Genomic DNA, 16076 nt, shown 5'->3' on the forward strand with positions numbered 1-16076 from the left:
AATAAACTTGAGGCTTATTTGAGGACAGTGAAATAGCTTATCAGCTACTTCCCGACATACAGGCTGGAGCCAGGCATATGATGGAAAGATAGAGCTGGTGGGTCCCCAAACAGAACTATCCAATGTTGTTGTGAGGCCTGATGCCCTAATTTATCTAACAGTATGTTGTAGTTATAAATGCTAATGCAACTGTGAGGTGTTTTTGGCTAGGTGCCTCATGGTTAAAGCAGATGTAGCAATAACTGATTTCCAGGCAAATGATAGTTGGATATTGCCAAGATCAGTGGCTGTTTCAAAGTGTTTCCAGGTATATAGGTGAACTTGATGCTCCTGATGGAGCAGATGGAAGAAAATGAAGCAGGTAGATGAATAGAGATGATGTTCTCAAAGTCCCAGCAACTGCCTCCCAGGATACATTTAGGTAGAAGGCCAGGACCACTAGTGACAACATTCCGCTGAAGCCTGTGTGGCTTATTTCAGAGTCATAAGACTACAGCGGTCTTGATACCTTCACATTTTTGCCTTTGAGGTGCACAGCTAAGAGATGTGCAAGAACGTGAATTAAATGACTGTATTTCCCCTTTGTTAGCTCTTTTACAGCTTTCTATACCTGTAAGCAGAAATACTTGGAATTTTTTATCTGGGCCATTTGATATGGCATGCCTGACAAAGGTAGACTGATTGAAAAAACACAATGATTGTACAAATTTTCTAGTATTTTTATGTTCCACAATTAAATTCGAAAGATACAATACCCTTATCAAGCACAGCGTTGCAGATACCTCTGATTATTTCATGATGCTCAATTTTTTTTATTGTTGTTCAGAAAATCCTGTAAGTCTATTCTAAATTATTATTTTGGTTGGTAGTTCTTTTTGCATTCTTTAAGTTCCTGCGTCTCTCTGAAGAAAGTGAGTTACAGTGACAGTAGTTTCTACATGTTTTATAACATCTATAAGAGATTTTTAAGAGTGCTCATCATTAAAAAACAGGTTTAGACCAAGGAATGCAAATCACATTTCAATGATATGATTACTTGCCTGTTGTTTTGCATGCTGTGTTAGACTTGCTTGCATTGTTGGTAAATCCATATTGAAGTATTTCACGTGCTTTACAACTACTACATGCTGCTTTTAAAAGTTGCAATACTGTTTTCAGAAATAATAGTTTAATAGTCCCTTTTCCCTCCATCCATTTATTTCTAAATAAATACTTTGACAGTTTTTCACTGATATATATATATATATATAAAATATATGTGTGTGTGTATATATATATAATTTTTAAAAAAATCTTTGCACATATTTCCTTTCCCTCTTAGTCTGACTCAAAAAATGTCTCCTGGGCTTAGTACTCTAAAACAAATTTCTGCCAACATGATTTTTTACCTTCTGGCAGTGAAATTCTATTGGATTTTTGTCCATTTTTCATAATCATTAGTTGCACTAGAGTGACAATTTTGTTCTTGTTTTCCACGTGGGATTTGGGTTGCTGACAACCTTTTTATAATTCAAATGGAAATTGAGCAGGCCTATGCTTTTTAAAAAATATATTTGTTAGATGTGTGTGTTCTCCCTCCCATTTAAGAGAGTAGTTGCTCTGTGTTCATCATTCCAGCGCCTGGCATTTAGTAATCGCTCAGGAGGTACTTGATAAGCCAAAAGAGCTAATTGTTGAGGTGGACTTGTACTGTCCAGACTCAGAAAGTGTACACCCAGACCTCAGCCTATCAGCCATGGGTTTATGCTATATATGCATCTTGGATAGTTCCAGTTGCTGTACAGTTTTTCTTGTGGCTGTCATGCTTTGTTCAGGTTTGATTGGCCGTTTCTCCTGGGTGCCTTGTCTATGAGATAGGATAGGATTCTGTGCTGTTTGCTCCTGTGGTGATGGTGGATTCCATTGTTGACCTAGTCCATCTGAGTGATTTGCATCCTTGCTTTGTTTCCAGGTTTGCCAAGGAGCGCAGGCTGAGAATATGGAGAGACTATGTGGCTCCCACTGCTAATTTGGACCAAAAGGACAAGCAGTTTGTTGCCAAGGTGAGTCATTCTCAGCATCTGGAGATGCATTGTGGACGATGTCAGGCTAGTGATAATACAGAGCTCTGGATAATCAGTCGAGAGTTGAAGCATTTCTATTTTAAGGCAAACCACTATTTTAAGGCATGGCTTGCATGGATGTGTGTGCATGATTGCATGCACGTGTGTATTTATTGTAGCGGACTTAGAAACTATAAGAACTTAAATTTCTTGCCTTGAATTTGCATAACTTCATTAGAAGTTCATGGGTTAAAGTTGTAGACATTGACCCCTTGAAATCTCTCTCATTTTCTGGAGGTTCTGTCCATTTAGCAAATGACATTCTCTTAGATTTCTTTTTTCTTTTTTTGGCCATGCTACGCGGCTTGCAGGATCTTAGTTCCCACCAGGGATTGAACCTGGGCCAATGGCAGTGAAAGCACCGAGTCCTAACCACTGGACTACCAGGGAACTCCCTCTCTTAGATTTCTTATGCCCAAGTATATATGACTTCAAATTTCTCTTCTTTCTGTTTTGGGACTCCTGTGGATATGAATTTTTTCTAATGTGATGTGTTTTGGGTTTTTTTTGAATATTTGAATTTCATTTTATTTATTTTTTATACAGCAGGTTCTTATTAGTTATCTATTTTATACATATCAGTGTATACATGTCAATCCCAATCTCCCAATTCATCCCACCACCCCCACCCCCACCCGCCACTTTCCCCCCTTGGTGTCCATGCGTTTGTTCTCTACATCTGTGTCTCTATTTCTGCCCTGCAAACCAGTTCATCTGTACCATTTTTCTAGGTTCCACATACATGCGTTAATATACGATGTTTGTTTTTCTCTTTCTGACTTACTTCACTCTGTATGACAGTCTCTAGATCCATCCACGTCTCTACAAATGACCCAATTTCGTTCCTTTTTATGGCTGAGTAATATTCCATTGTATATAAGTACCACATCTTCTTTATCCATTCGTCTGTCGATGGGCATTTAGGTTGCTTCCATGACCTGGCTATTCTAAATAGTGCTGCAGTGAACACTGGGGTGCATGTGTCTTTTTGAATTATGGTTTTCTCAGGGTATATGCCCAGTAGTGGTATTGCTAGGTCATATGGTAATTCTATTTTTAGTTTTTTAAGGAACCTCCATACTGTTCTCCATAGTGGCTGTATCAATTTACATTCCCACCAACAGTGCAGGAGGGTTCCCTTTTCTCCACACCCTCTCCAGCATTTGTTGTTTGTAGATTTTCTGATGATGCCCATTCTAACTGGTGTGAGGTGATACCTCATTGTAGTTTTGATTTGCATTTCTCTAATAATTAGTGATGTGTTTTATTGAGGGCTCTCCACTGATGTGTCCTGGGATGGATTTCTCTGATGTGAACTAGAGCTACTGGATAGATTGTTTGGGTCCAGCAGGAGTGCTGTAAAAGTGTTTTTTCCTTCATTGTGGGGTTTGGTACCTTGAGTGTTAGAATCTGTAGTAGACCTCGCTTTCCCAAAATTGCTAGTGTTTTTAACTTATTGTTACTTTTGGCAAGACATAATGGAAGCTTTGTCTTTATGGACTTAAAGTGGTTAAATATCCATATCCTTGAGCTTGAGAAGTGGCTGTCCTAAAAATGTCTAATAGTGAGTTTAAGATGCAAAGCCACTAGGTGGCAGTGTCAGTCTGAAAAATCCTGGAATGCTTTTTCTTAGCATGGTAAAATTTTAACAAGTCTCTGAGGAATTGGCTGACTTTCTTCACTTTCTTTTTTATGATGCCCAAAGTAGTAGGTCACAGAATGTTCAAGCGGCCCCTTCCCTCTTCTGGTAGATGGTCTCTAAGCAGCTGTAAGGTTAAGTATAATTGTGACTTTTAGTGGACATTAGTGGGAGGAGCCCCTGGTTGGATACTCCCTATGCATCTTCCACATCTTGATGAAGACCAGAATGGACCCCTGCTTCTTTGTGTGAGGACCATACTAGCTTGGAAACTTGGACATGGCTGCTCTGCCTAACTGAAACTTACCTGGTGTGTTTATGTTTCCTATAATCTGTTCTAAAGACTACACTGCACAATGAAAGGATGATCATTCACTCACCAAGGAGGCAGGCCTTCCATTTTTCACCATCATCACTTTGGGCATCTGTGATATTAGTGATGTAGATGACCCTTGGGAGGGTCTCAGTATCCTGTACTGTCCCTAGCAGCCCCTCCTCAGTTGAAGTTGAGTTTGTAGAGAAACCTAGCAGATTTTGAAGGGTTTTTGGGCCTTGGCTGGTTGGGGAACTAAGGCATTGCTGAAGAAAAATTCTTCAGCTAAAGGATTAAATGATTGAGTCAGTGGCTTTGCATTTTTCTTGAATATGATTTTATTGATAACTAGAAAAAGGAGAGCTTTAGGACATTTATAGGACATGTCTTCCATTTTTAAAAATCCAGGATCCCAGAATCTATGTTTTGTCTTTTTTGTTTTGTTTTAAAACAGGGTGAGGCATTTTTTTGCTTTTGTTTTTAATTACAATGAAGTTTTATTTGTTACAATGCCAGAGTAGAGGAGATTGCCTCTAAAAGCCAACTGATTAAGGATCCTGTAGTATCCTAAACATAAATTTAGGTCATTTGGATATAGACCTGTTCAGAGAGTAGAGAGAAAAAGGTGTTTATAGGTAGATAAATGGTTTTTGAAACTTACTGAATTTTGGAAATTCTTCAGCATTATTTTTGTTTTTAAAACAGGAAAAAACATAAAAAAGAAGGAAAAACACTCATACTAGATGAAGTTACTATGACACAGATTTTTTTTTTTTTTTTTAAAACAAAGTTGATCATACTGTCAATCTCAGAGGTTGGCAAACTATGGCCCACGGGCCAGATTTGGCCCGTCACTTGTTTTTGTGTGGCCTGTGAGCTAAGAATGGATTTTACGTAGAAGAAAAGTTCTGTGGCATATTGAAATTATATGAAATTCAATTTTCAGTGTCATGAGTAATTTGGCACATAGCCACATCTGTTTGTTTACATATTGTTTAGAGCTGTTTTTGTGATACGGTGGTAGAGGTGAGTGGTTGTGACAGAGACCATATGGCCTGCAAAGCCTAAAATATTTGTTATCTGGCCCTTTACCGAAAAAGTCTGCTGACCCTTGATCTATACCAGTCCTACTCAGAGTACCTTGATATGATATAAGGAGCTTGAGCCAGAATAGACCAAGGCATTGCTGCTTTCATCAAGAAAATCTTGCTACAGAAAAAATGTCAGCAATGTTCTCAGTGATGTAGTTGATTTATGTTCTGCTACAAGCACCTTATCTCATTGCAGACTGGCAGCCACTTTTGAATAGTCCTGACTTGTATTCTTTTGTATATAATTTTTAAGTTTGTAAGTTTTTATTTTTAAGATGTAAACATTTTTAAAGAACTCTAGGGTCTTCTTAAGAAAGGTACTGTCTGGGGGCTTCCCTGGTGGTGCAGTGGTTAAGAATCCACCTGCCAGTGCAGGGGACACGGGTTCGATCCCTGGCCCGGGAAGATCCCACATGCCACGGAGCAACTAAGCCCATGCGCCACAACTACTGAGCCTGTGCTCTAGAGCACGTGAGCCACAACTACTGAACCCACGTGCCACAACTACTGAAGTCTGCCCTCCTAGAGCCCGCGCACTGCAACGAAGAGCAGCCCCTGCTCGCAGCAACTGGAGAAAGCCTGTGTGCAGCAACGAAGACCCAATGCAGCCAAAAATAAATAAATAAATAAATAAAATTTTAAAAAAAGAGTGGTGACCTCCCAAAACAGCACTGCAAGGGCTGAGTCACTTTAAAAAAAAAAGGGGGGGGGGGAAAAAAAGAAATGTACTGTCTGTTTCCCTCTCCCTTGAGGCAGCCATTTATGTAAACATTTTTAAAGAACTCTATTGTCTGCTTAAGAAATGTACTGTCTGTTTCCACCTCCCTTGAGGCAGCCATTTTCAACTCTTTGCTAATCCATGTCTTGGAATAAAATGTTACATTGCTCGCTCTTGATTTTTCAGGCATAACCCCTTTTCCTTCACATGATGGAAGGTGAGGATTTAGTTTTTTCACACATGGATGTGCATGTACTTTTCTCCATGCCTTCTAATAGGACTGTATCATAATTCTGGCTCAGTTAATATTCAGTGTTTACTTTGTAAATGCTATCACTTCCGAGCCATATAGCATATCATGACTACTTTTCATTTCCTGCATGATTTTTTGTTTTCCCTGGAGGTAATTATTTTAAAATTTCTATATATATCTTTTTCGTACTTATTAATTCAACCCCCACATTCTGCCTGTCTAAATCTCTTCTCAAAACATTGATTCAGTCTGTTATTCTTTATCTTTTTCAATACTACTTTCCAGGAGCCTTGTAACCTGTACCAGTCTGGATTAGTTCTTTTTTTTCCTTTTATGAAGCTGTCATCTTTCGATTTCTTTACCATTATCCTGAGTTTTTCTTTGCCTCACTCCTGGGTTGGTACTATGTTTGCTGGATCTTTTGGCTTCTTTATGATTTACGACTTTATGTCGGTGGCACACATTCTGTAGCTTCTTGGGAAAAGAGTGCTTGGTAGGTAAATTTTTTGAGACCTTTCATATCTACTCTGTTATTACACATGATAGTTTAGGTGGGTATAGAATTTTATGTTAGAAGTTATTTTCTTTTAGAATTATGAAGGCATTGCTCCACTGTCATTTATCTATTGGAGTTTTTTTTTTTCATGTATTTTAGTGGTCTGATCTCTCATCCTTATGATATATTTTTTATTTCTGTAAGCTGTTAGCAAATTCTTCTTTATTCTGAAATTTCACGATGATGCGCTTTGTTTATCCATGTGTGAGCACATTGTGGTTTAATTTTTAGTCCTTTATGTCTGGGAATTTCAACTGTTTTGTTGTTGATTTCCATCTAGTTTATCTGCTCTCTATTTTTCTAGAATTCCTGTTTGGATGTTTGACTTCATGGACTAGTCTTCTAATTTTTTCTTAGTATTTTCCATCTTTTTGTCTCGTCTTCTTTCTAGATATCTTCGTATTTGTCTCTCATCTCTTCTATTAGATATTTCATTTATGATGCTGTATTTTAATTTCTAAGAGCTTTCTTTGTTCTCTGAATGTTTCTCTTATACTGTTTAAAAAAATAACATGTAATACTTATTTCAGAGATGAATATCATCTGTTAGGTTTTTGAGGAATTAATAATAATTTTTTGAAGATTTTTTTCTCCCCGCATAGTCTTTGTTGTTTAAGTTGTTTTTAATCCTCTTTGGTTATTTTGGTCCCTTATTTTCCATATTAGAGGCTTTCCTCAGATATCTGGTGATCCTTGGTTGTCTCTCTCAAAGAATTAGGTATTCAACACTGGCTTAGGAGCAGTGAACTCTTATGTATGGGATTTAGGGTATACATTTTGAAATCCAGGTGCTTCTTACATAGATTTTTAAACCAGTCCTAGTTTTGGGCCTTATTTTCATCCCCCCTTGAGATTCCTGATTTGATAGTTTCTTACTCTTGGGTAGGGGAAGTCTGCAGTATCAATCAGAAAGGCTATTTTCTTTTCTCATCACTAGCTCAGGATTTAGCTTTTGTGAGTCTGTGGAGTCAGTTACCACTCATCCCTCTGCTTTCCAGCTTCCAAGTTTTGTTGCTATATTCTTCTCTCCCATTATCTTTGTCCTTTTGGGCTTTTGGCAAAGAACAAAACAAAACAAAATAAACAGCCCCCCAAACCCTTTATTTCTGTGTAGAGGTATTTAGGGAGAGTAACAAAATAAGTATTTGAACTTGCTTTATTGTTCATAGTATTCCATTATAAGGCTGCATCATAATTTATTTAACTAGTCCCCAGTAAGTTATTATGTAGTTTATGACTTTTCCGTTTTTTAGAAAATGGAGTGAATCTCTACGTAAATGGCAGTTATTTCCTTGGGAGTATTTTGGAGGATATTTGCCAAATAGCTCCCCAGGAATGTTAACTAATGTATATCCCATGTGTGTTCATTTTCTAATATGTTGTAGAGCAGAGCTTGACCAACTTTTTCTTAAAGGACTATATAGTAAATATTTTAGGCTTTCTGGGCCATATAGTGTCTTTGCAACTACTCAATTCTGCCACTGTAGCAAGAAAACAGCTGTGGGTAATATGTAAATGTGGGCGTGGCTGTGTTCCACTAAAACTTTATTTACAAGAGTAAGTGGTAGGCCCTTGGCCACAGTTTACCAAACCCTGTTGTAGAACATGGGATATCAGCATTAAATGTAAAAGGGAAAATGATCTGTATTTCTTTTCACAAGCTAGAACCCAGCTGCAGTTTTGTAGTCATTTTCCCTAATTTAAAACATTTGTTAATGACAAACTACTCTTTCAAGGAAACCTAAAAAGGTCCTAAGGTGCCTTGAGCTTTCCCTAACATAATCTTGACAGTCCTGCAAGTTCTCACTGAAGGATTCTGCTCTGAGCCTGATGTGACCCTAAGGCCTGAACAAATAGAGTGACTGCTGAAGAGAGGACCACTGCCTCCCAGGAATTAATTGTACAGGGAACAGCTAAATGGCCTGCAAAGCCTGCTAAAGGTGACCTGGGAACTCTTTAACCAGGTGCCTCTGGAACCCTCTGGGTGACTTCTGGAACTGATGCAAAGCTGTAGGTTGGAATGTTGGCCGAGAGTCTCACTTCTGAGAAATTTGACACTCAACAAAGTATTCTCTGGATACATGTGGCACTGAAAGACTGGTTTCCATTCTCTGCTTAAGCAGCTTCTCTTAACGAAGGAAATGCTAGGGAGGGCTATCCTTGTCTCTCCAGGTTAGCAGAGAGACATGTTCACTTCACAGCGATTAGCTGAGCCTACTTGAGACTTTTGTGCCTGTCGTGGCTTGCCAGTTTCCTGCCTGCCTTCCCTGTGGCGTTTTAGCTGATCTGTGCTGTTTGTAGCCATATGGTCCCTTGAGCACGTGGCTTGGCTTCCCTGTCCCTGCTGCTGGATGCTTGGGCAGACCTGAATAACACTTGGGGGTGGGGAGAGGGGGTGGAGTCTTCTCACTGCCTGGCCTGGTAAGATAGAAGCCGCTAGCTTGGTTCTCTGTACCAATTGATTGCTTAACCGACAGAGCCCCAAACTAGGTGCTTTGAGAAGATGCAAGAGAATGAGAAGTGGTTCCCGTTCTCAAGGAGCTTATTACCCTTTAGGGCTTTGTCTGGGAGATAACCCTAAGTAGTTAACTGTGTGATATTGTTGGCCATGTCCAGTTTTGGAGGTCAGGTTATAAGCTATCCATGGATGCAGTGGATTCTAGTACTTATTTGGTTTGGCCGTGATGATTTTTTGCTGTGCAAAAATGTCATAGCTTTGAATGGAGTTCATTATCATGTCTCTCTGAGCTGGTTTTTAAACAAGGATATTTAGTATTTTTGGCTAGACTTTTATATTCCTATTTGGTAACGTGGAGAGAACAAAAAAATACTTGCTACTTCCTTGACCTTTTGTCATATGGCTTTCAGATGAAAAGGAAGTTCTGGGGATGGTCTGGCTAGGAAGGTGGCCCCTCCTGTACCAAAAAGAGGTCAAGACTTGGTTTGTAGCTTAAGTTAGCAAACTAATTTGCTGATAAGAAAATGATTGAATTAGGAAAGACTTGTAAACATTTACCTAGCTTTTTAAATTGAGCCTTTATTTTTAGAAGAGTTTCAGATTTACAGAAAAATTAACAGATACTACGGAGTTCCCACTTAACCCCTTGCCCCACTCCCCCCCCCAGCTTCCCTTATTATTATCTGACATGATTATGGCACATGGATTGTAAGTAGTATACCAGCATTGATACGTTATTATCAACTAAAGTTACTTTCCCTCTAATGTCTGTTTTCTGTTGCAGAATCTCATCCTCAATAGCACGCTAAATTTAGTTGTCATATCTTGTTAAGCTCCTCTTGGATTTGATGGTTTCTCAGATTTTCTTTGCTTTTGATGACCTTGACAGTCATGAGGAGTATGGGTCGGGTATTTTGTCGGCTGCCCCTCTATGGGAGTTTGTCTGATGCTTGGCTTCCTTTTAAGTACCTCCTACCGGTGTCCAGTTTGTTGGCTTGCGCTTAGGTGCCTAGGGGTATTTGCATCAGAAAGTGGCGCTTTGTATTGTGTGAGGACAAAGGGTGGCAGCTGTGCTGCTCTGGGGGCTGGGGAAGGGATCTGTGCAGTGAGCCCCGGCCATTGCTGTAACAGGGTGGGGTGCTCCTTATTTCCCCCACTTTGGTGTTGTTTCACTAGTGTTTCCAGGATTAGCTTGGGGAGAACAGACCTGGCAGACAGCCTCGGGGAGCAGGAGAAGCAGCCGGATGTCCTGAGGTTAGGGAGTAGAAGGGGTGTTTGGTGTCCCATTTCCAGTGGCCCCATCGAGGGCGCTCGCTGGTGGTGCCTGAAGGAGCCCTGTTTGGGCGGATGTTCCTTTTCTTCCTATCTGGTACTGATAACTTAGGCAGCTTTGGGAGGACTGGTGCTGGTGTCTGGGGACTCTTCTGAGGGTCTCCAGCTCAGGAGGCTGTTGTCGGCTCTCTATGTTCGTTGCATGGATGCCGCAGGGTTTTTAGAAGCTGAGCGGCAGCAGCCCTTTGCATCCAGAGCGCAGCACTGTGGATGGGCTCCACAGTGGGGAGTGTGGCAGGAGGCCAGGGTGAGGGATGGACGTCCCTTGCCCCTGACAGCACGCTGCCATTCTCCTGACTTGTGGCAGCCCTTAGTCTGCGCGTGTCATCAAGCCACTCATTTTTCCTTTTACAGTTGGGGTCTAAGAAATGGGGAGGGAATTGGATTTAGGGCATGTATCTCAAGTCCAGCCAGTGACCTTTTTTTTCTGTGTAGATTCTGCTCTTGGAGCGTGTGGTAGGGTAGGGGGTGTGTGTGTGTGAGAGTGTGTGTGTGTGTGTGTGTGTTTTGACTAGGGGTCAGTAGCTTGTGGAGAAGGTGAGCGATGATGTGGGCATACTGCAGAATGTCCTGGTGGAAAGCACCATCAGAAATATTACTGTTATCAATGTGGTCTGTGATGGTGCTGACGAGCAGGCTTTGGATAGTAATCCGCGCTGCATTTTACTTATTGCACAGTGTGTGACTGTAACTACTATTTTATTGTTTCTTCCATGTCTCTGCCCAGGAGCTGCTTGTTCTCCGGACAGTAATGACACAATTTACAGAGGAATAAAACACCATAAACCACACTTACATACACACACACACAGACACGCACACTCACACCCCTTCAGAAGGGCAGCGCTCGTTTAGCTGGCAGCATCAGAGTGTACAGTTCCTGAAGAGGAGGTTGCTAATCAGGGAGATGCCGAGCAGAGTCTGCTGCTGAGGCCTGAAATTTACAGCTCCAAGAAGCCGTTTGCTGCTGCCGCGGCTGCTAACGCATCATAAGGGGTGACGAATACCAGTAACTTGTCACCGGGGTATGCTTAGATCTTCACATTCTGTAATCAGGGGGTGAAGGTGTGAGCACTATGATACTTTCCCTGGTTGTATTTCTCTCTGAGCATGACTAGGGAGTAGAGAATGTCTAGATATTTCTCATGTCTTGATTATAGGAAGCTTCCCTATGCTTTTGGCAATTGACAATTTAATAGGAGTTAGTTTTGCAGTGGGAGGAATGTGTAGCTTGGTCCATCATTGAGATTTAGGAAATACCATGACGTGCGTGCACTTGAGATGCCTGATGATTACCGTATCCGTTGGGCAGTGGTCCTGTGCTTTTGAAGGAGGAGCAGTATTGATTTGCTGTACGAGCTGTTTTGCTTGGTATGGCTTTGTGGAGTTTTTGGTTTGAAGGTGGGATAGCAGTATAGCACGTATCATGGATACCTCGTGGCCCCCTCCCCTACCCCCATGTGCTGTAATCCATTTCATACAAATGTGGGATTTTGAAGCATAGGGAAATCATTAGCTGAGGTCTTTTTCTTTTGGTCAGTTGGCCAAGCCAGTGCTGCTGTCTTTAGGGAGTGAGAGGGAGATTCCATTATGATGGGCATTTTTACTTGGCATTAATGTGTCTAGATGATAATGGGAACAAGATGTACTCTTTTTCTTGCAGTTACTGAGTCTGTGTTCTCGGTTATACCTTCTTGGCTGTTTTTAAGTTCTACACTTAAAATGATTGGGCCTGGTATAAGGGGCTCTTTGATTTGGAGGGTCCTATACACTTTGGCACCACTCATACCTAGGTAATCATTCCTGACCTTGACTTGGTCCTCTTGTGACCACACATCATGCTTTTGATTACCCTTGGACTTCACTAAGGTTTTCTGGTCAGGTGAGTTTTGGATTCTGGCTGTCTGGGTTTTAGCGTTAGCCTTTATGTGACTCTCAGATCTATGAAAAAGGTTGTAGCAGAATGGCTGTGGTTATTTGAGCCTGTTTTTTTTTTTTTTTTTTTTTCCCCCCCTGCATTCAGGTTTGCAAGTTAATCTTAGACATAGTTGAAAATTAAAAATAATTACCCCCTCTCCTAATCTACACAGCTCTTTCTCAGACTCTTTACTACTCTTTTGGCCCTGGCCTGTTTTTCTCTACACCGCTTCCATTACTTACCGTGTTAAAACCCCAGGATGTCTTCCCGTCCACGAGCGGTAGTCAGCCCTCCATGGACTTATAGCTTGATTCCAGCTGTCATCTTTCTTCTTTCATTCATCCTGTTTGATGGCGCTTTCCTCCTGCTATTTCCTGTCATGTATAATTTCTCACTTGGTTTTGCTTTTTGCTCCTTCTTCAGATTGTCCCTTAAATTACTCTTTACTCTTTTTTTGTGTGTGGTTGGCTGGTTCTCTGGAAAAGGTAGAGACTAGCTACTTTCGCAGGAGTCTGCAAATAAATGGGTATATTCTGTTGTAAAAGGTTGTGAGCCTTCCAGGGAATAGTTAGTGAAGGCTCTTTTAGGATACTTACCAGTGTGATACCCACCACAGCAAAGGAGAGGCCGGCTCCTTTTGTTTCACATATAAAAGAGGAGGGGGAATTTTGCAAGTCTACACTCACGGTGCAGCTGACCCCGTAGTTTGTTCAGCTACCTGTTTGCTCCTGATGGGGTCTGATTGAAGCCTAGGAGAGTTAGTTTTGGTTCTGCAGACGGTGATGGTGTTTTGTAGTCAATAGCTACCTTATAGCAAAGTGTTACTTGCAAAAAAATCCAAACAGCCTTGTAACAACAGGTTCTGAATATAATTGGGTGAATTGTAGACTGCTGGCTGAATTATGAGGTCTAGTTACAACCCTGATGTGGTCCTAGTCTAGTTTCAATGGAATTTTATTCTCTACACATTGGTGGAGTGTTCTAATAACCTCCACAGAGGAATATTTGTGCTTTTGCCCTTGAATAGATATCCTCGTAAACTACCCCAGATTGGGAGTTAATCACTGGCTGAGAGTGGGGTCCAGTGTTACTGACTTTGGGTTCCAAAACATAGATGCCCATAGTAGTGCTCTGAAAAGGAGGCTTTCAGAGTAGTTGAAGTAATATCTTAGCAATTTAATGTTTCTGCCGGTGAGATTAACAGCTTAGCATCTCCTTTCGCACGCTGAGATGACAATTCTTTTTGCCCTTCACTTGCCTTTGATTTTTGTGCTCTGCATTGGGGTGTCCTATTTTGGTTCTTTCTCATCTAGTGCTGCTACCTTCTTCTAATCCAGCCCTTGCCTCTTTTCCTAGAATCATGTTGTGATAGGCATTTTGATTGTAGCTTAGAACCTATTTCAAGGAAAATCTTCAATAGCACATAGAGACTGGATTTCCAGTTCGTAAGCTTTGTAGTTAACCACAAATCTTGGTCAGGGCAAAAGATTAAAAAAAAGCTTGACTGTCTTTATGAATGATACAGATCCTGCCTCGTTGAGAAATAACCATCTCTTTGGGGGCTGATAATTATAGGATAGTTTTCTTCAACATTGTTGTACCATAAAGAAAGATACTGGATCTACCCCAAATGGCTCTTGATCTCATCCTTCTTCCTGTAATTGGGTGTGCCTTGCTCCTTAGCATGTGTACTACGAGATTTGGGCTATCGAGGTAACATTTAAGCATTTTTGCCTTCTCGCCCACAGGTGATGCAGGTGCTGAATGCCGATGCCATTGTTGTGAAGCTGAACTCTGGGGACTACAAGACCATCCACTTGTCCAGCATCCGACCACCGAGGCTGGAGGGGGAGAATACACAGGTGAGATGAGAAAAGCAGCAAAGCCTCTTTTCCAAAACCAAAGGGGAAGAGAAGGAGAATTAGTTAGATGTGGTCCATGTGTGGGAGAATGCTAACGGACAAGTAGTGTAAATCGCCAAAGTATTATTTCCTAGTATTTGCAACCTAGCTGCTATTGGGCAGGTCTCAATTTCTCCTGAACCACACTCACTACTCTCCTTCATTTTCGATGGGCCCTGTTGGCATTCCTCCCTAAGGGGCTGGAGAGGAGTTAGGGTTGGTATATGTTAGGTGGTAAATGAGGCTTGTTTATTAACGAGATCTTATTATCTGAGGATAAGGAGAGGAAAAGATCTATGTCTCACATGCATGATAGTAAGGCTTGTTCTGCTGGTCATTTTGATTTGATCTGTATGTCTTTGCTCTAGGAAGAAATGAATCTTGGTATATATATTATCTGAGGCCACCTACTCATCTTTTCCAAGTGGTAACTAGAATTATTAGCTGTACTGTTTCTTGCTGTTTGTTGGATCTTTTGGCAGCAAGGGTGCTTGCCTAGCCAATGTGTATGATTTTGGTATGTCAACTTTGGGAAATTATGTTTAGGCTGAAAACTGCAGGCAGTTTTGTTTTAAATTCTGTGGTCATTTTCTTTCCATTGTTATGAGTTATAACAGGTTGGGAAAAGGGATTGTGGTTGGACTTCTTTGTTTATCTGGCTGTCTGGTTTTTACAGACATCTTTTTAGCCCCTGTGTTTGCCTTCTGATAACTAAAGTGCGTAACTGTGTCGATTGGTTATGGAACTGGGTCCTCAGTGAGAGCCGGTGCCACCGGCAAATTGAACAGTGTGGTTGAAGTTAGTGCTGTGTGGCTTTTTAATGTATCCCTTTTGTAGCTCTAGAGACTTGAAATTTGCTTTTCTGATGTTTTGCACGTCTTGGTTCATTCATGAGTTGAAATTCAGGCCCTGTTTTCATTTGTGTGAGAGTTTAGAGACAGCCCATAAGAGTCAAATGAAAATATTGTGATTGTCTTTTGAGTCAGATCATGCGTAAGAAACCCATACAGGATGGGTTCTTTGAATGTCTGGCCAATCAGTTCATCTCTACCCCCAACCCCCCAGTCTTTTTATCCCACAGAGGAGGCAATTTAATGCAGCAAACAGGATTGTGGTAAGGTTGAGAATGTAAATGCACGAAAGCCTAGAAATGCCAAAATAAGGTTCTCTCAGTAACTGTAGCTCTGCCTCATTGCACAGAGTAAATACACATGTCCAGTTTTGCCAGCGCTGGGAGTAGTCCACAGTTCTGCATCTGTGCCATACAGTTGGAATTAAGGTTCCCACGGCAACCACAACTTTGGAATTCTTGAACGTTAATTTTTGTGCCTGCATCATCAGCCAAAGCATTGTGTTGAAGGAGACTCAGTAGCTGAATTTTAAGCAGTTTTTAGGGGCGTGGGGGAGTTATAGCTTAGGTGGGACGATAGCAAGTTTTCTGGAGTAAGGACTAAACTACCACTGAGAAGTTTTCGTTTTTCTCGGATCCTTTGGAACTCCTCAGGGGGTAATGGATGGATTTCCCTTAGCCTAGCGGATGACAGAAAGTTGTTGGAATACATTTCCCAGTTTAGGCAGGATCATGTTTATAGAATTTCTTGTTCTTTACCAAGGTAGGTTATCTCTTATTTTATTTGTTAGACTTCTGTTCACTCCTGAGATCTTACTCCATTTTAAGAAAGTTCTAAGTGAGTCTCAGCTCTAAGAGTCAACATACGGCTTTTGAGTGAAATGAAGAATGATTTCCCTTATTTGTTCATTAAATTCCTTTGGAAGACTTTAATGAGGGTCACAT

General features: G+C 40.9%; 1 protein-coding gene across 1 annotated transcript in view; it reads left to right on the plus strand.

The window, feature by feature from the left end:
* Positions 1-16076, plus strand: part of SND1 (staphylococcal nuclease and tudor domain containing 1) — a 429076-nt gene that overhangs the window by 58851 nt on the left and 354149 nt on the right. Inside the window, exons 9-10 of the mRNA XM_061198696.1 lie at positions 1952-2042; positions 14129-14242. Coding sequence (XP_061054679.1) covers positions 1952-2042; positions 14129-14242 — 205 coding nt within the window. The remainder of the gene's footprint in view (positions 1-1951; positions 2043-14128; positions 14243-16076) is intronic.

This window comes from Eubalaena glacialis, chromosome 8, assembly GCF_028564815.1.
Source record: "Eubalaena glacialis isolate mEubGla1 chromosome 8, mEubGla1.1.hap2.+ XY, whole genome shotgun sequence".
NCBI classification, from domain to species: Eukaryota; Metazoa; Chordata; class Mammalia; order Artiodactyla; family Balaenidae; genus Eubalaena; species Eubalaena glacialis.